Source organism: Electrophorus electricus, unplaced genomic scaffold (genome assembly GCF_041902795.1).
Source record: "Electrophorus electricus isolate QZ-2024a unplaced genomic scaffold, ASM4190279v1 Scaffold304, whole genome shotgun sequence".
In the NCBI taxonomy this organism is placed as follows: domain Eukaryota; kingdom Metazoa; phylum Chordata; class Actinopteri; order Gymnotiformes; family Gymnotidae; genus Electrophorus; species Electrophorus electricus.
The window spans coordinates 14,674-32,154 of NW_027658588.1; the positions used below are offsets into that span (position 1 = coordinate 14,674).

The 17,481-nt window shown below is 47.1% G+C and overlaps 1 protein-coding gene across 1 annotated transcript; it reads left to right on the forward strand.

The window, feature by feature from the left end:
* The first annotated feature begins 10,178 nt into the window (after positions 1-10,178).
* On the forward strand, positions 10,179-17,468 carry LOC145655640 (caprin-1-like). The gene is made up of 15 exons (XM_081709128.1): positions 10,179-10,298; positions 11,300-11,446; positions 11,952-12,014; positions 13,551-13,637; positions 13,765-14,012; positions 14,100-14,182; positions 15,042-15,215; positions 15,301-15,353; positions 15,513-15,596; positions 15,701-15,886; positions 15,982-16,072; positions 16,148-16,209; positions 16,387-16,491; positions 16,598-16,723; positions 17,063-17,468. Exons 2-15 carry the CDS (start codon positions 11,300-11,302, stop codon positions 17,288-17,290), a joined length of 1,737 nt encoding a protein of 578 aa, XP_081565254.1. The 5' UTR covers positions 10,179-10,298; the 3' UTR covers positions 17,291-17,468.
* Positions 17,469-17,481: the final 13 nt, after the last annotated feature.

The window sequence follows — 17,481 nt, forward strand, 5'->3', positions numbered from 1 at the left end:
ACAGTCTGCAACACATATGTTTAGATACCGGCAGTTAGCATGAACTATATGGCTATACATCCCGTGGAACATCTATAACATCCCATGAAAAGTTTTCAGCTCAGGTACAGTAGAAACAAATGTGCTCCTCCCCATATGGTGATCATTTCAGGGGGGAAAAAGAATTATGACCTGAAAACACCTGTAAAGGACATTGACATCACAGATCAAAAACCACTTTTCTTTAAGCTTTCATGTTGGAGATGCATGATGTCCATGTGTCATATTAATTTCAGTTTGCACATGCACACATGCACACAAACATCTTCTGTTAAACGGACCAAATCATGACGGTGGTATTAAAACATCACAGAAGAAGAAGACAGAAGAAAGTCGAACTTTAAAAGTTCAGGTTGGCATTTTTCGAATGTGTGTGTTGATAGTCTTAGATACTCTTGAGCTCTGTAACCCGACCTGAGGAGAGATTGTGATTATGAGTGACAGCTGACTGTGAAAACAGCTCATATACTGTCACATGACTGGACATCTGGGAGGTTCTCGGTCGGGGCTCGGGGGACTGTGGGGAGGGGGCATCCTGGGATTTCCCAGAATGCCCTCTGAGCCGGGCCCAGGCTGATCTGTGCAGCGGTTGTGCTCAGGTTTCATGCTGGGAGATAAGATCGGGTTTGTGTGGATTCTTTACCTCCAGCAGTAGTGTGGCGTGCAGACCCTTACCCCCTACCCCGAGCAGACGCCACACCGTGCCACGTCTGAAGGCCACGTAGCTCCAAATCCAAACTACGGCTAGTCACGCTAGACAAGAACAGGAACCGGAATAAAAGCCACACTGTCTTTGTCTGAGGATATAGCGTTGGCTTTTATTGTGATTCTTCTTAAGACATGGAGTGAGCTTTCGTGACAGGTGTGATATTGGCGTGGAGTTGCTTTGGAAAGTTGCTCTTGTCTATTATTATACTGGGATGATCTTCAGCCATTTTGGGTGCTGAAGCTCCCTTCTTCTCTCTCTCTTTTTGGTCTGTCTCTCCCTCTCTCCTTCTGTATGTCTCTTTCTCTTCTTCTTTCTCTCTCTTTCTCACCGACTCTTCCTCACGTTCTCTCTTCCTTTGTCTTTCTCTTTCTGTCTCCCACTCAGGTGGAGGCCACGGCTCCTCCAGGTCTCCTTCATCTCACGGGTGCAGGAGCTGCTTCTCTCCACTGCAGTGAGGCGTCTTCGAAGGCACAGCCCCAACTGTGGTGGAGGCGCGTGGTGGAGGAGTGGACGTAGCGTCTGACTCAGCAGCTCCTCTCTCCCCGGCTCAGAGCAGAGGTGAGAGGGTGTGGAAGTGGAGGTCAAGGATGATGCTCTCACACGTGTGAGATGCTTGCTGGCGTGCATGCCTGGGACACACAGAAGCTCACTGTCACAGGTTTTTGGAATGAATCTAACAGCAATGACATATTAACACCAACTATGCACTATCCCCTGACTGATGTGTATATTACCAGAGGAAGGAGAGTGGATTCTGTCATGACCCTTGTGATGGCTCTGAAATTATAGGCAGTTTATTGTTTTAAGGAATGAAAAGATGGATTTATTTAGCAGTTGCGGGAGGTTCTGATCCAGTTTTTTTCTTTTGGGGCCTGGAACTGTGAGAGTGAGAGTGAGAGTGAGACACACTGTCAAACCCTGGTGTGCTTGTGTCACCCACAGAGAGTGAGCTGGTGATTAAAGGAGCATTTCACCATGTGTTCACTAATGAAGTGTTCTTTTTTTAAGTCACCCGTCCCACATTTTACTGTCGGTGGAAAGTATGCACACCAGAGCTCTGGTGATGAAGGGGGGATACGTGGGAGATTGTGCTCGCAAACCACACTCACACCACTTTAAATCATCTGGCAGGCGTGGACTGTCTTTATGACCTTGTGGAGAGAAACTCTTTTAAAGCACGGTAGAATTTTGATGTGGTGCTGGATTCCTCAGTTTTTCCCAAAAGCTCGATGCGGTTCACTCTGTGTTTAGTACACTGTCTGTGCCAGGGCTGGCCACTCCTGTGGTGAAAGACTGGAGTGCATCGCACTGGGGTGATATCCCTTCATAAACACACACGTCCGCTTCAACCCACGGATTAGTAAGGTGTGTCAATGCAGAGAAATCACTAAAATGAGATTTCAAGACTGGAGATAAGCATACACACACACACACACATACACACATACACACATACGCACGCACACACACACGCACGCACACACACACACACACACCCATACACACACACACACACACGCGCACACACACACACACTCACACACACACTCACACACACACACACAAACACACACACACACACACACATACACATACACACACACATACACTCACACACACACACAAACACACACACACACACACACACACACACATACACACACTCTCACACACACACACACACACATACACATACACACACACACACAAACACAAACATACACACACACACACAAACACACACACACACATACACAAACAAACACACACACACACACACACACACACACACACACACACATACACATACACACACACATACACACACACAAACACACACACACACAGCCACTAACACACACACACACACACACACACACACACGCATACATATATGTGTACTGCAAGGTGTAAAAAATTAATGATAGCAATGATAGTATGATTAGTTGACTAAACAGTCCTATCTTAAAGTCACTACAAAGAGTTAATGTTAACATTAATTGTTCACATACATTCTTTGATGTTTATATCACTTACACTATAAAGTATGTCTATATGCCAACTGACATGAATAAATTGCCAGTAAATTAAATCATAGCAGAGCTGATAGCAGATGAGGGAATCCTTGGTAGGCTGAATGAATTCAGCCTGGGCAGTGGTGTGCCCATGGAAGACAACCTGGGGATGCACCTGGCTGTCTGAGGACAGGGGGAAAGTGTTGGAGTTAGTGTTCAGTCCCCTGAGCAGTGCTGAACAGGACAGCCTGTATTCAGGCAGCTGGTGACCAGACCTCCATCTTCACGTCTCCATTCTCCTCTGGTCGAAGATCTCTAGCTCACGCCTCCTGCTTCTCTCGCTCTCTCTGTCTGTGTCTTTCTCTCCTCCTGGGGAAAAGAATATTTCTCTCTTTGATTTCAATCTTGGCACCAAATAAGGCTCCTCTCCCCACAGATGGCCCTGCATCCTCTGAGAGAGAAAGAGAGGAGAGTTAGAGAGGAGATTGATAGACAGATAGAGCTAGACAGAGAGTGTGTGAGAGAGAAAAAAAAGAGAGAGAGAGAGGGAGAGAGATAAAGAGAGAGAGAGAGAGAGAGAGAGAGAGAGAGAGAGAGAGAGAGAGAGAGAGAGAGAGAGTGTGTGTGTGTGTTCCAAGGTCGACCACAACGCAGGCTGAGTCTCCACGTGGATGGACGTGTGCCTGATGCCTATGATAATTATGAGTGGAGATTATCCGGCTGGATGCCATGTCATCTTCACACACACACACACACACACACACACACACACACACACTGTGTGGGGGACCATAGACTACAGCCCATTGGCTAGATTTAATTAAAATGAATCTGTTCTGTTGTGACTAGCCAGTGTTTGCACAACACAGGGCTTCACATGCTGTAGTATTATGTACCTCTGGGAAATGGCTGATTAGAGATAGGAATAATTTATAATTTGATTGTGGAATGTTAGAGTGTAAGAGTGTGTCGTCCTACTGAAATCTCACTAAGCCCTGTCTGTACTAATGAAAGGGCATTATTGGAACGGTTCTGTCATCCTGTTGTGGTATATGAATTATTAATGTATGTTCCTAATTTGAATACAGAGCTAAGTGAAGCTACCCTCAAATGACCTTACAGCCCAGAGGGCTTGTCTTAACATTTTGTGTCTTGTCATTCGTCATTGATTTGTGTCTAGATGGGGGGGGGGGGGGGGACAGAGAGGCAGGGAGAATTTTAGAGACCTCTAATGCTATTAAAGACAAATATATGGTCCACTTAATGTGAACTAAATACACATTAAGTGGACTATATACAAAATATACAAAATACACCTGGCAGACAGTAGATCGCACTGGTCAAATGTGAGGTACAGGGCCATAGGAATACTGTATGGACATGAAGCCAGAAGCCGTTGGCCTGTGGTTCGCTGTGATGTGCACAGATATAGAGACAAGTACAGATGAGCCACAGGTCAGAGGGGGCAAGTGAATGGAATTCATCTCAGTGAAGTGAAAAGACAAAGGAGAGAGAGAGAGAGAGAGGGAGAGAGAGAGAGAGAGAGAGAGAGAGAGAGAGGGAGGGAGGGGATCTGGAGGGGGGCAGCTAGTGAATTCCAGTGCAGGTCTGCAGTGCAGCAGGAGAGGGGCTTTGGCTGAAGTGTTTGTGGGGCCCCTGTGGTTTTTCAACCAATAAATCCACTGCACGTCTTTAATACGCACCGAGTGTGCAGGCAGAGGAGTGCGGAGGGATGTATGGCCATTACTCAGCGGCCCACATCTGAGGGCCGATCCCAGCCTGGCCTGTACCACAAAGCTCCCGCTCCTCCCCTCCGTGCTCGGGGGACAAACGCCAGCAGCTCTGCTGAGGTGTGAAATGGAACGGATCTCTGCAGAGACTCCAGGCCACCGGTCGCCAGCGACAGCAGACCACATGCGGACGGGCAGGTAGCGCGTTTCCACTGCTCTGGGTCCTCAGTCAGCCCACGTCCTCTGGTTCTTGTTCTGTCCCTCTGTCTAGATAAAAATAAATGAGCGTGAATCTCACAGACTCTTGAGAGCACAAAGGCCGCGTGACAGAAGGGTTGATGTGGTACAGTGGATTAATACAGTGTTCCCGGTTCAAGTTTTCCAGTTAGTTACATAAGTCTTTTAATCTGCTGCAACTATGGCTCTAGTTGCTGAATGGGCTGTCCTTGTGAAAAAGGAGCAGTTACTTTCAATTTTAAAAGATCTTTAAAAAGATCCCTGCGCTTTTTTTTTAGTTTGTATCATCGCTCGACCATGTTTCTGTATTAGGGCCCACCACTCCTTTGCGTTGTCTGTGCGGCCCCATAGATAACTGCCTAAATCTCCAGTCTGCCCAGCTCATCTGTCGGGCGATGGTCATTCCGTCGTGCTGTCCTGTTTTGAGAGAGATTAGCGCCATCTACTGTTCGGAGATAGCACTGCCCTTCCTGTGGCAAGTCTGTTCATTCGCTTGCCCGTCAGTCACTCTTCCTCAGGAAAGTCTTCAGTGTGCTAGTGAGCAGTAATTAACTGTCACTACAACAAACTTCTTTGTTTTAATGTGCACGGTACTACACTGAGTCAGCCTGGACTCTTTGATACGTCTGATATTACTGAGAGATTAAAACCAGACCGCTCTCTCATCGTTCATTAGGGCTTTCTGTTCTGTTTATATTCAGGTTGCTAAGACTAAAACCACTCACATGGGTTTATATATATACTTGATGAACCCCGGAGATGGGGGGGGGCGTTGGAGTTGATTTATGTTTGGCCTGTGCACTTGCTATTGTGTTCAGATACAAGTCAGGGTTTCTGCTTCATATATAAAGGCATTAAGGCACCAACGCGAAGCCACTGTCAAAGCGTCAAAGAGGCAGCCAGAAACGTGCTGGCTGGAGACACACAACACGGTCCCTCTGCTCTGCTCTTCTCTGCTCCAAGAGGACCTGCACGGATATCCACAGCCCCTGAGTGTGCCCAGTACGAGCCCACAGTTACTGTTCCCTCTCATGCCATATCTCTCTCTCTCTCTCTCTCTCTCTCTCTCTCTCTCTCTCTCTCTCTCTCTCTCTCTCTCTCTGTTACTGTTCCCACTCATGCCATATCTCTCTCTCTCTCTCTCGCTCTCTCTCTCTCTCTCTCTCTCTCTCTCTCTCTCTGTTACTGTTCCCACTCATGCCATATCTCTCTCTCTCTCTCTCTCTCTCTCTCTCTCTCTCTCTCTCTCTCTCTCTCTCTCTCTCTCTCTCTCTCTCTCTCTCTCTGTTACTGTTCCCACTCATGCCATATCTCTCTCTCTCTCTCTCGCTCTCTCTCTCTCTCTCTCTCTCTCTCTCTCTCTCTCTCTCTCTGTTACTGTTCCCACTCATGCCATATCTCTCTCTCTCTCTCTCTCTCTCTCTCTCTCTCTCTCTCTCATGCTGTGAGCTCGTCCGTGTGTTGTTGCGCATGTCCACGTGCTGCTACAGATTTCTGAGCCATCTTTGAGTCTTATGAGCGAGACACCGACTCGGAGAGGCGTCGGCAACTCCGCCGTCTTTGCGTTTCTTCTTTTTCGTATCCTTTCTTTCCTCTTTTGGCCCCCTCCGCTATTCACAGAGACAAACAACATCAGTCTCTCATGTGGTCGGGATCCTTTCACAGTCCAAACGCTAACCATTTATTTGTGTCAGTTAGCGCCATGTCTCCCACTCTGGATTACGACAGATTTTCTGGGACCTCACACGCAAACCCAATACATGGCAGCCATGGATGCAATTATAGTTTTCAGAGGCGTCCCAGTATTGACGGGGAGGCTCTTCTGCCGACTGGCATGAAGAAAGCAAAGGAGGTCTGCAGAGGAACGGAGGTTTGGAGCGCCGAGGCCGCCGCACTCGTCTGAAGGCTCCCATACGGGTGGTAACGTTACTGCGCGTAGTGTTGACTGAAAGCCTTGAATAAATGGCCTATATCTCATCTGAAATGAGCCTCGCTGTGCTCCCTCCTCCCTGCGGCCTTGTAAATTCCAGCGGATAATTTAAATGGTTTTGCACTTATTTGCGAGATATTTATCTTTATCAGTTATGCTGACTGTTCATTCCATGGACTCTTGTACCCAGATGTGTCAATACATCAAATTAACATACCATAATGCACATCCACAGTGAAATTGTGTGTGTGTGTGTGTGTGTGTGTGTGTGTGTATTTTACTCCTTTTAATTTAACGTGTACATTTTGCTCATAAATAACGAGGAATGTCAACGAAAAGCAGCATATCCCACACACATTTCCTTGTATCTCAGGCCATCTATTCCAGAGACGTTGCCGTATGAAGTGACTCGCCAAATCCCAGCCACACTGAAGAATAACAAAGCTATAAATCACTGGGGCGTAGAAGGGCCATGCGACGCCTCAGACCCGCTGCGACGCAGTCACGATGAGACACCCGTCGGCTGAGATGTTCGTGGGGAATCTTTAGTGCTGACATGACGGGGCTTGGCTGGTATGACCGTCTCGTAGTGGATATGGCGGAACTCACTGTGGTTAGAGGTCGATGGTGCGCCTGTGCCATAAAAGCCGTGGGCTGCCGAATATTCTCCACACGCAGGAATGGAAGACAAGGGAGCGACTGAGAGGATTTACCAAAACCACCCACACTTTCTGAAAAAGACAGTTTAAGCCGCTGAACACCATGTGGGCTCGGTTCCAGGAAAAATATCTGTATTTAATACAGTACACCCAGCATACAATAAAGTGTGCAACAGTGTGAGAGGTTATTTCTAGTCTGCTGGTTCTGGTTGACCAGTGGCCTTAAATTCTGTCAAAGAGATGGATGCATCGTAGCTATCCACATCACTGTGTCCAGAATCCCCAACTTATATTCGACATTACTGAGAAAGGAAAGAAGGTGTTTTTTTGTTTGTTTGGTATTTTTGTTGTTGTTGTTTTTTTTGTATTTTTGAATCCTTTGCCTCTGAGTGATATAGATCCATCACACAACCCCTGAAAATATCATCTCCATAACAACATCGCAGCATGTGCAGAAGCAGACGGGTTATGGCGCTATGCGAGGTGGGAGACCGAGGCGTTGCGGTGACAGCCTGCTTGACTGATGAAGCAGTGACCCAGAAGAGAGAACAGAGGGCCACATGAAAGACGTCCGTCATCCCACAGAGGGCCCGTGAAGCGCCACGCATGCACCAGAGGCGCTTTTTTTGGGGGGGGGGGGGGGGGGGGGGGTTGTGTCGTTTCTCTTAAGGCGTTCAAGGGCTGAGAAAATGAAGTGATCCCCTCCCTGTCAATGAGAATAAATTCCACACTCCTCAGGCAAAGGGGGTCTCTTACCGTTCCATACTGCGGTGAGACTGAGGCAGTTTAAATGGTGGGGCAACTTTGCCTGTGGGCAACCAACATACTGAATCGTGAACGGCAGTATAACAATATATCAAACAAGTCATTAATTTTGATATTTGATATTACTCCCACAGAATTACACCAAATGTAGGGATTTCAGTAAAACAGCTACTAATAATATACTTTTAAAACTGGTGCTTCTGAAGAGGATAGAATACTGTGGGGCTTGGAAATTGTATTATCTCTATGTTGACAGATATATGATATTTTATTATTACCGAGAGTCGCCTACTGAGAGTGAAATAAGCCACATAGTTCTATACTGAATCAAGTTCACGCTGGATGACTCATATTAAAAGCCTCAAAACAGCAAGCATACGTTATGTAGTGACGCTGACATGGCTTTTCATGAACAATCAGTCCTCTACTGCCCTCCAGTGGAGAAAATTTGTAACAGCTTTTGTTTTGTCCCAAACTGTCAGGAAAGAATAGAAATATTTAAAAAAAATGTCTTAAGTATATGTCTACCAATATTAAAACTTGTATGTTTGGTGTATGCATTCAAAACATGTCTACATCTACACAATTTTTTAAAGGTTATGATAATTATGCCATAATTATCTTCCATACGTATAGCATTAAACAAAAAAGAGTACTTTGAGTTAAACAAACTTGTTGTGGTGCTCTTCATTTTACCAAGTCTCTATTTGCTGATAGTTAAACTACAGAAGACAATTTGTGTCCTAAAGTAGAAGAAAAGTACGCTGTCTGTGTCCTGTGTTTTACACTTTGACCTTTGTTATTGATATAAACGAGCTATGACTCAGCTCTCTCTGTGCTACTGTACTACATGTGGATGAAGACATATCTGTCTACCAGTAGTTTTAGTACTCTGAAGAATAAAAAGCCAATGAACTATTATTAGAAGTTAGGATATAGAAACACAGACCTGACATCTGGGGGTGTATGTCTGCACTAACATAGGGCCAGGTCTCAGCTATGTAGAAAACTCTGTGACTTTCTGAATATAGACTTTTCAGTGCAGATTGGTTTCATTTAATTAAAAAGGAGAGACCGTCAACATAATGGAGTGACTTAGTCTTTTTCATATATAAAAATAAGATATAAGATTTATATTGTACTTTCCAATAACCCAGACTCTTCCAAGGTTTAACAGAGAATGTCACAAAATAAACACAGCACAAAGCATAACAAATTATGCAAACCAGTGCAGATACAGGCCAAGAATACAGAAGTAAATAAACAGAACAGGCAGAATAATCTTAGGAGAGATACAGTAGGAAAATGAATGGAACAAACTAGGTTTGGGACAGATTGCATGCAAGAGGGGGAAAAAGATGAGTTTTTAGTTTAAATTTAAATGTAGAAAGAGATCTGGATAGTCTGATTGGGGGAGTTGGGGATTTCAGAGTCAGGAAGCAATTCCAGAAAACGCTGGAGACTAGCGATTAGAAGATGGGACAGGCAGGGGGTTAGTGATAAGGTTGGACAGGGATGTGACCGACTGAGACTGACGTTCGGTGGTCTATGCTAAAGCAATATGTCAAAAGCCTGTCAAGGTCTTCAACTATTTCAGCTACATAAAACAATGGAATTTAAGATAAATATTCAGAAATCGTGTGAAACAATGGCACTGACTATGAACAAAGGGCTGTGTTTCTTCTGGACCTTTGAATACCCCCATCTTTATTGTAGTGTCGTAGCATAGCTGTCATGCAAATAACTTAACCTGGCTATAGTTCTTAGAGCATATGGCCTGATATAAAGTGGCAGATATATGTAGTTTTCTTTTTATTTCCCAGTGAATGTCATTGCTTCTGTGCACCCGCAAAAATGATGAAATTTGTTTTAAAGTATTTTTAAAAATGTATTGGAAAAGAGGGCACGATAACTTCGTTGCTATTTTAAAAGTTCAGCTATATACGATTTCGTATTCATTGACGGAGCCATAAAAATATACAATGCCCTTTCTCGTGATATGACCACAGGCGCAGAGCGGTCACCCCACAGGTCCTGTCATGGACGCAGGCGCAGCGCGAGCAACCCCGCGGGTCCTTTCAGCCATATAAATTCTCAGATCGTAGTTTGCGAGTTTGTAGTTACCGGGAGGGTGCGGGGCTGGAGGGAGATTGGTTGCCGAACACGACAGTAAACACAGAGCTTTTGACATCTCTTTCAGTACCGAACGTGAAGGTAAGACAGTCCGAGCAGCGCGCTGATAAACGACGGGTACGTCGTGCGGCTGTGTTTGAAGTTCACGCAAGATAGCAGGATGTTAGCGTTAGCATCGCTGCTAGCTACGATGACTGACGAATTCTTCTGCCTCGCTTCTTAAAGTCATTACATTTATATTAAAAAAAATATTTCTGCACGCTGCGACTGTTGTCGCGTCCACGTTGTGTAGTTAGTAATATCCGACTTAAGGCAGATGGATTAGCTGTAAGTGTACCGAGCTCTGAGGCGTTAGCAGGTTAGCGGCTAATGCTAATGCTAGTTCCCCAGAAGAAAGGACCGGGTGGGGGTCGCTGCGCTCGTGTCCAGCTCCGAATAGGGACGGAAATCCAGCTGACTGCTGGTTCGAAAAAGAAAAAAAAACAGTTTTGGTGTCTCGGTATAAGAGCTAACCACATTTCTCCACATGTAACCACATTTAACCCGGAGAACTAATGCTGTGTAATGAGGGCAGTTCTGTTGGCGGATCCGGGACGGCCTCTCTCAGAGGTCTGGTCCTGTTGCGGAGTTGGGCTGTGTGTGTGGGGTTCGGTCCGTTTGGAGGACGGCGGGCTGTAAGAGGGGACTAGCTAGGTGGTCAACCTCAGAGTCTTGGGTTTGAGTTGGAATAACACTGTTTGTTCCACAACACACTGCTGTCTTCACTAAAAACCTCTAAAAGTTGTGCTCTGGTTTCTCTTGGGTCTGGCCTGTCCTTTTGTTTTCGTTCACCCCTTTTTCTAGGGAAAACTGTTTTGTAGCGGCCTTGGTTGTAAGTAAATAAATAAACAGAAATATTTCGACTGTTTAACTTTCCTATGTTGACACCGATCTAGCTCAGGTGAACGTTAGAAATGAAAGACCGTTATTAATTTAAGCGATGTCCTTACGTTGCGCACAAAATATCCCGTCCTTTAGTTGTCTAGGTCCGCTACAACTTTGAATGTGTGCTCCAGTTTTATTTTGTGTCTGTTTGTGTACAGATGCCATCTGCGAACGTTGGCGACTATGCTTTGCAGTCCTCCAGTCCAGAGCTGGGTTCTGCTCAGACGGCAGGAGCTCCATCTGAGGCCTTGAAGCAAGTTCTTAGCATCATTGAGAAGAAGGTCCGAAACATGGAAAAGAGAAAGGTAGTTTTCACGCTGTAGAACTCGAAACTGTTGGACAGGCTAGTCTGGTTTCCCAACTTTATCTTTATGTATGGCACATTTTTCATGACATGCATGCCCATTGGGTGACCACTTGATTTTGGTTCTCAAGACTTTGTAGATGTTGACTTTAGATCAAATCTTTCGGAATGAATCAGATCAGTTTTCTACGGTACCTACCACCTGTTCTTGCAGCACACTGTCTGGAAAATGCTGGACTAATTGACAGTTTGCTCCTCTGAACTCCACATTGGGGTTATTGGTGCATGTGCTTAGACTTGAAGTGTGGCTGTCTGCTCCTGAACTTGCAGTGGAATTTGTATCTGTGTTTATTTCTTTATTATAGGACACATGCCGGTAGCTAGTATTTCCTACACATTGTCCCACCCGCCCTCAACCATGTAAACTGTGCTGAGTAATCTGTTGTATTAACAGCACGCAGGCAATTCTTTTCCTGACGGTTAACCTAAGTGTTTCTTATTTTTAGAGCAAGCTGGAAGACTACAAGACAAGGAAGAGCAAAGGAGAACACCTAAATCAGGATCAGTTGGTGTGTACAAGAACATGGGCAGTTTTTAGCGCTGTTATGTAGATTTGTAGGTAATTAGCTATGCAGGCAGCTGCGTAGTCCATTTTAAGATTGAGACCCTGCAGTGTCCTGTTGAAAAGGGCCCTGGTAGTCCTTTTGGTTAGGAGCTGGTCTACTCCAGAAAGGATGGCACTGTTGCAGTGATTGTAAAAACGAGCACTTTAAATGGTCTAAAAGGTGATTGGGTGTCATTGTACTCTTCACAAGTAATCTAGACTGCGATTTTTAACTAAATACTGCAGACCTACTATGAGTCTAAGAGACTTATTTTATAGTCTACTGCTCTCGTCCAGCACTTTTGAATTTGAAATGAGGTTAAAGAACAGTGTTGGCTATAATTTAATATGATGTCTAGATTTCAGAGGAAGGTTGAGAAATTCCAATAACGTTGCTTGGTATGGCAGGTCTTCTGTATTCTTCTCTCTATGCTAGTTTGACACTTGCTTGCAGGCCAGGTTTTATTCATGGCCTGCCAGTTCACCAGTTCAAAGCATCGTAGTGAGAGGTCATAAGTTAGGTGGAGTTTTCAAAATGACATGCAACATTTAATGCGCGTGTCTTCATACTGTGAGGCTTTTGAGGAGCCTGAATTCCCATTTGGTCATGATTGTATGCTTAATTAATACATTGGTGTTTCATGGGTTGCTAAGACGGTTAAAAGCTTCCTAAAAGGTGTGGTGAAAAGTGTAAAGTGTACCGTTTTTCCCTTTTACCTTGGATGTAGTCAGCCATGACATGTTTTGGGTCCAAAATTAGCTTCTTTGTTTTTGAACTGGGGCTGTAGGGCTACCGTAGGCATCAAGAAACTTGATGGCCACATAAGAAATGATGCGCCTAAAATGGGGTTACATAATCTAAGGCTTGCTGATTGCATATTGACATTCTGTTTTATGTTCGGGGGGAGTTTTCGGAAGCCATTTCCTCTAGTTTTCAATGCACTAACTGGTTTTAAGCATCCCTTCCTTTATAGCTGCGTTGGTGTTGTAGGAAAAATTCTTGGCTGACATGCTGCATTTGGGGCAAGTGGAAAATTTTATTTATTTATTTTTTTAAAATATGCACTGATGCTTCTTTGGAGTTCCTGCTGAGACAGCTTTGGGGGAAACTTGGCATGCAAATGCCACATCTACAATCAACACTCGTTGGCTTTTCTTAGCTTTGGTGTGCAAGACTCGTACTTCAGCAATAGCTCTCAGGGGAAACCAACTCAGCAGTCAGTTGGTCACTTACGTTTGTGTCACACACAATTGTAAAATGTTCTGCAAGCCCTGCACGTCTCGCCCCTATATGGACCCATAAGCCTTCCAATCAGAGCCAACATTTCGCACTTTCACGGTCATCCTCATAGCTCTCGTTTCGTTTTAAATCCAGTGTTTGAATCAATTACAGACGGCACAATATATTTAGTGTTGGCTTATAGAAAGATCGGGTGTCTTATTGGCATATGTGGAGTCCATGCGATGTGTTTCTGTTCTGATCTTTGTTTCATGTCTGTAGGAGGCCTTGTCCAAAGCACAGGAGGTATCGCACAACCTTGAGTTTGCTCGAGAGCTGCTCAAGAACTTCACTTCTTTGAATCTCGAGGTCAGCACGCTGGTCTACAACACGAGGCCTTTCCCAGCCCCTCCTTTTTCTCCAGTTGTGCTTACTTTGCTTTGGTCTGTGTGGGAGGAGCGTTTATCTGGCTGACCCCGCCCCTCCCGTGTCACAGATCCAGAAGGCGGTGAAGAAGGCGGCGCGGCGGGAGCACCTGAGGCGAGAGGAGGAGGAGCGGCGGCGGCTGAAGGCTGTGCTGGAGTTGCAGTACGTGCTGGACCGGCTGGGCGAGGAGCGCGTGAGGCAGGAGCTCAGGCAGGTGGTGGGCAGCAGCGGCGACGGCCCTCTGCTCACCGAGGCTGAGCTCAGTGGCCTGGACGAGTTCTACAAGCTGGTCGGCCCCGAGCGAGACCCCAGTGTGAGGTACTGTCTACAAAAGCCCCCCCCCCCATCTTTCACATGATGTCAGTTTTGTTTTAGCGGAGATGCTCACACGTTGCACTGTTTTAGGTTAACTGATCAGTTTGAGGAGGCGTCTGCGCATTTGTGGGAACTCCTGGAAGGAAGAGAGAAAGCTGTGGCAGGAAGCACATGTGAGCTGCATCCCATATTGCACGCTGTAGCACAGGTGCTGTGGTAACTATGCCGCATCGGTCATTTGTGTTCCTTGTTATTGGATGCCGTCTGTCAGAAGGCCACTCCCCGAGTAGCAATGCTCAGCCTTCTTGATCCCCGAGCTTGGCTACCCGTGGGGCAGCTGTGTGCTCCTTCTGACCCCGCTGACCCAAGACAGCACTTGGGCACTGGGGCAAGTTAGGCTAGGCTGTGACTCGCCCCATAACCCTTTCTGCTGTAGTTGTGCTCCTCTTCCCTGGTCTTCTAGTGTCAGCTGCATTCAAAAATGAGTTGACATTTTTTTGCTGGACAAATTACTAATCTTTATGTCCAGAGGGCTGGATACTGATGACGCATTTTTTGTTTGTTTGTTTTTTTTTCTAAGTCTATGCATACGGGGAACTTTTTGAGACTGGCTTAAGTGTGGTTCTATAACACTGTGAAGGTTATCTATAATTGCTTTATACTGTTTTCTTATCTTTATTTAACTTGATAGAGGTACATATAATTAAAAAAACCCCAACTTTTTACATTGTTTTGGCACAGTGTTTTTCTATGTGCTTTTGCTGGTTTAGTCATTGGTGTGGAGCCGGGGAACGGGCTCTTGGGGCTTAGACGGAGCTGGCAGGCTGCCGTGAGTGGAGAAAGTGCTGTGACTGATCTTTGTGTGTGTGTGTGTGTGCGCATCAAGTGCCTTGCTGGAGGCCCTTTGCTTCATCAGCGTTGTGAAAGCAGGGGAAGCAGAAACTCTGGGCCACGCTGCTGTTGGTCATACTGACCACGCCGCTGTGTCTGCTCCTCCCACAAAGACGAGGCCAACTGATGCTGTTTTTGTAGACAAAGCCACGAAGGAGACCTTGGACAAGATCCTGCTGAGCGGGTACTTTGACCGGACACAGACGCACCAGAACGGGGTGTGCGAGGATGAGGAGGAGGAGGAGGAGGAGGAAGTAGAGCCTCAGGCCGCTCCTGCCAAGACTGTGGAGGTGGAAGTGCAGCCCGCAGAGCCAGGTACGACCGTCTGGTTTGCAGCTCACGCAGTGCTCCTCGCCCATGCTCCTCTGGGGTCCAGGCTCACGTCTGCGTCTCGTTGCAGTGGGGCCCGTCACTCAAGAGTTCACGGAGACCATCGAGGTGGAAGCCACAGAGGTGAGCTGCAGCTCAACCTACCTGTCCACGGCTGCTTTGCTGCCTTTGGTCCCCTACACACACACACACACACACACACACACACACACACACACACATGGTAAAATCTTGTTTCCAATGTCCACAATTTTTATTCATTTTTTTTTACGGGGGTCACAGTTTGTAAACCGGCAGTTCATTCCAGAGGCCGCCTACACTGGCACTGACAAAGACCAGAGTGGGCAGTGGGACGTCAGCGCAGAGGTGAGCCTTTAGCCTCGACAAGCTGGGTTTGTCCCTGATCGCTTTGCTTTCCTGCCAGTGATGGCAGTTCTCATCCCTGACTGTATGTGGGGTTGCGTGCGCAGGTTGTGAGCTCCCTCTCTCAGCAGCCAGTGCCTCCTCCGGCCGTGAGCCCAGCCCTCGTCAGCTCTGAGGCGCAAGCACTCAACCCCGTGCTGCCCCCGCCCTCCTCTGCTGCTGACCCGCTGGTCCGGAAGCAGGCCGTGCAGGACCTGATGGCTCAGATGCAGGGCACCTACAACTTCATGCAGGTCAGCAGCCGTGGTTGAGCTCTTCGTTTTGCCTGCTGGCCCCGTCCATCCGCTGCGTCTGCTTTGACTGTGCTGGCCTTGCTTGCGTGTTACAGGACTCGATGCTGGAGTTTGACGGACAGCCCCTGGATCCCGCCATCGTGTCTGCGCAGCCCATGAAGTCTGCACAGATGGTCTGCGCCCCAGGTAAACTAGCGTTTTCCTTCTGTACCCATAGCATGACTGACACTGTGTGTGATGCTCACCTGTGATATTTGTCAGCTCCCACAGAACCCAGACTCCCCCAGCACAGTGCAGTTCCTGTTCTTGCGGAACCCACGCAGGTACGTCGTAGCTGGGAGCTGCTCCTCGTCTAACAGGTGTGTGATGACACGGTGGCCAGTCGGCTGGACGAATTGCTTAGTGTTCGCAAAACACTGGACCGTGTTTGGGCTTGAGCCAGGCTCAAGCGTTGACGTCAGATGCTCCTGTGAAGACTCTCTCTCTCTTGCTCTCGCTAGGTTTCTATGGTGTCACCCTCTGACACATACTCCTCCACACCACCAATCTACCAGTCCCATGGCTCTGATGCCCGCCCGCCCACTGAACCCATGGACCCCCTCCAGGTAGCCTTGTCATGCTGTTGGTACTGCACTGAGGACTGTTTCTGTAGACCTGGATCTCCAGGCTGGGTGGGCGTATGCGTGTTTTGATCTGTTGCCCGTTCCCTAGGTGTCCATGGCCCTGTCGTCTGAGCCGGCGCCTGCCCCCTCTCAGCCTCAGGGCTTTCAGTCCGTTTCCAAACCCCTCCACAGTGGCATCAACGTTAACGCTGCACCGTTCCAGTCCATGCAAACGGTAGGGCTCAACCGGACTGCCTCCAGCTCCCACTATGCTGCGGTCATACCCATCTCTCCATGTCTGTGTTTTTATTTGGCTGAAGGGTGTGAACTTCTCGTGAGCTCTGGCATTGCACATCAATGTGGGACTGTTTGGTGCATGATTCTCTCTTGGTGATTTTGTCATACTTTCATAAGGGCTCTCCCCCCCCCCCCGGCCACTGCAGCACAAAGACGCAGTGGATATAACGCAAAGATCAACAGCTATAGCTCCAAACATCAGTGTCTATAATTACGCAGAGGTGACTGGTGTGGAACTGTTTGACTTATAAATGTCCTTCGTTCGTGCCTCATCTAGGTGTTCAATCTGAACGCCCCGGTTCCTCCTTCCAATGAGATGGACTCTCAGAAGCTGTCCAGCCAGTACCAGAGCAGTTACCCACAGGCCTTTAGCACTCAGCCCTCCCATCTGGTGGAGCAGCAGGAGTTGCAACAGGAAGCTCTGCAGTCCGGTACGCCGCAGCCTGAACCCAGGCCTCACCCGGACGGTTTCTTCACCAATACTGGAGTCTGCACCCAGTACTGATTTTTGGGCTAGTTTGGGGGAGGGGCTGGCTTGTTATAGCTAATTTGCTTTCACGCAGAGGAACTCCACCTGAACCATGGATTGGCTTGTGCAATTCCATATATCACTCTTCTGGTGCTCTAAAAACTCAAGCAGCACAGAACAGTGTTTTTAGATACATGGCGTTTCACTGTACAGGACCACACGCAAAT

Excerpts from the sequence above, each read along its gene's own strand:
- LOC145655640 (XM_081709128.1), top strand. The coding sequence starts at position 11,300 with ATGCCATCTGCGAACGTTGGCGACTATGCTTTGCAGTCCTCCAGTCCA. Across the intron at positions 15,354-15,512 it reads TCGAGGTGGAAGCCACAGAG|TTTGTAAACCGGCAGTTCAT; the intron begins GTGAGCTGCAGC and ends CGGGGGTCACAG. Across the intron at positions 16,073-16,147 it reads ACAGATGGTCTGCGCCCCAG|CTCCCACAGAACCCAGACTC; the intron begins GTAAACTAGCGT and ends GATATTTGTCAG.